The sequence below is a fragment of the Notothenia coriiceps genome, unplaced genomic scaffold (genome assembly GCF_000735185.1).
Source record: "Notothenia coriiceps isolate Sejong01 unplaced genomic scaffold, NC01 NC01_scaffold00020951, whole genome shotgun sequence".
NCBI classification, from domain to species: domain Eukaryota; kingdom Metazoa; phylum Chordata; class Actinopteri; order Perciformes; family Nototheniidae; genus Notothenia; species Notothenia coriiceps.
In genome coordinates, this window is record NW_011353652.1 from 1 (window position 1) to 1,349 (window position 1,349).

Genomic DNA, 1,349 nt, shown 5'->3' on the forward strand with positions numbered 1-1,349 from the left:
ACACACACACACACACACACACACACACACACACACACACACACACACACACACACACACACACACACACACACACACACACACACACACACACACACACACTTGTTACTCATCCCAAGGCCCCAATACCTCCATATCTGGCCCAGCTGAAAGATGTGGAGGACGGACTGGCTGCTCCACACGCAAAAGGAGTAGTAGGCCGGACGCTTCCTTCCCCGGCCCGCCGCGGTGCTGCTGGTGCTGTTGGTGGTGGTGTTCTTGCTGGCGGTCGACGCCTGTCTCTGCGGCGTGGCCGGGTGGTGCTGCGCAGTCACATCCCCTTGTGAGGCGGAGCCGCTCAGCAGCTTGTTCCCATCCATGTGGGAGCAATCCACGGAGGACTCCGAGCCGTCCTCGGTGCTGAAGTCGTGGACGAACCATCTGAAGCTGAAGAGCTGCACGGAGAAGGAGCCCAGCACCACGAAGAAGAGCGTCAGGCCGAACCACCAGTATTCGCCGCGGAGGTAGTAGTCCGCCGACAGCCACACGTCGGTGCCGACATCCGCAAGATACACTGCAACTGCGGCTACTATCCACAGACAGTCCCACACCGTGTACCTCTGCTGCTCTCTCACCAGGCGGAGGCACGTCGAGCCGGAGCCTCGCCCGCCGCAGCACCGCGACTCCCCGTTCGCGAAGTCCCCGGTGCCCGCAGAGTCGGGCTGGGCTCCCGCGTGGAGCCCCTGCACCGAGCCGGAGTGCTCCGAGTTCTGCAACGGAGTGAAGGCAACGTCGCTCTTCTTTATCTTCAAGACCCCGTCCGATTTAGCCGCCATTATTGGAAGCTTGTAATATTACTATATTATTCTTCCTCCCCTCCTCTTCTCCTCTACCCCTACCTCTCTCCGTCGACACCCTTCTGTGTGTCTCTCCTCCTCCTCCGCCTCCTCCGCCTCCTCTCTGGACAGGAACTAGCTCCTCTACACAGCCGCCTGCTCATAATACAGAATAAAGAAAGAACTGAGCACTGACCCGGGGCTGGCCCCCATATGTTGGCCCATATCGCGTCTTATAGGCGGACTTCTTCTCCAGTGATGATCCGCTCACATGCAGCAGAGAGCAGGCTTTGTTTCCTCCACCTGCGGACACGGATCTATTTCCTTTTCTGCTTCTTTTATCCGCGGTGAGTTCTCATGCTGAGGCTGGCTAGAGATGGAGATAGGAGCGAAGGTAAAGGAGGAAGCCTGCACCCTACCTCTATGGCACAGAATACAAACTATGACCTCTCTCTCTCTCTCTCTCTCTCTCTCTCTCTCTCTCTCTCTCTCTCTCTCTCTCTCTCTCTCTCTCTCTCTCTCTCTCTCTCTCTC

At 57.6% G+C, this 1,349-nt stretch overlaps 1 protein-coding gene across 1 annotated transcript; it reads right to left on the bottom strand.

Moving 5' to 3' along the window:
• Positions 1-73: 73 nt before the first annotated feature.
• Positions 74-1,127, bottom strand: LOC104953010 (XK-related protein 4-like; the record flags this gene model as incomplete). The annotated part of the gene is made up of 1 exon (XM_010779930.1): positions 74-1,127. A coding segment is annotated over exon 1 (742 nt), but the record flags the coding sequence as incomplete, so codon positions are not given.
• Positions 1,128-1,349: the final 222 nt, after the last annotated feature.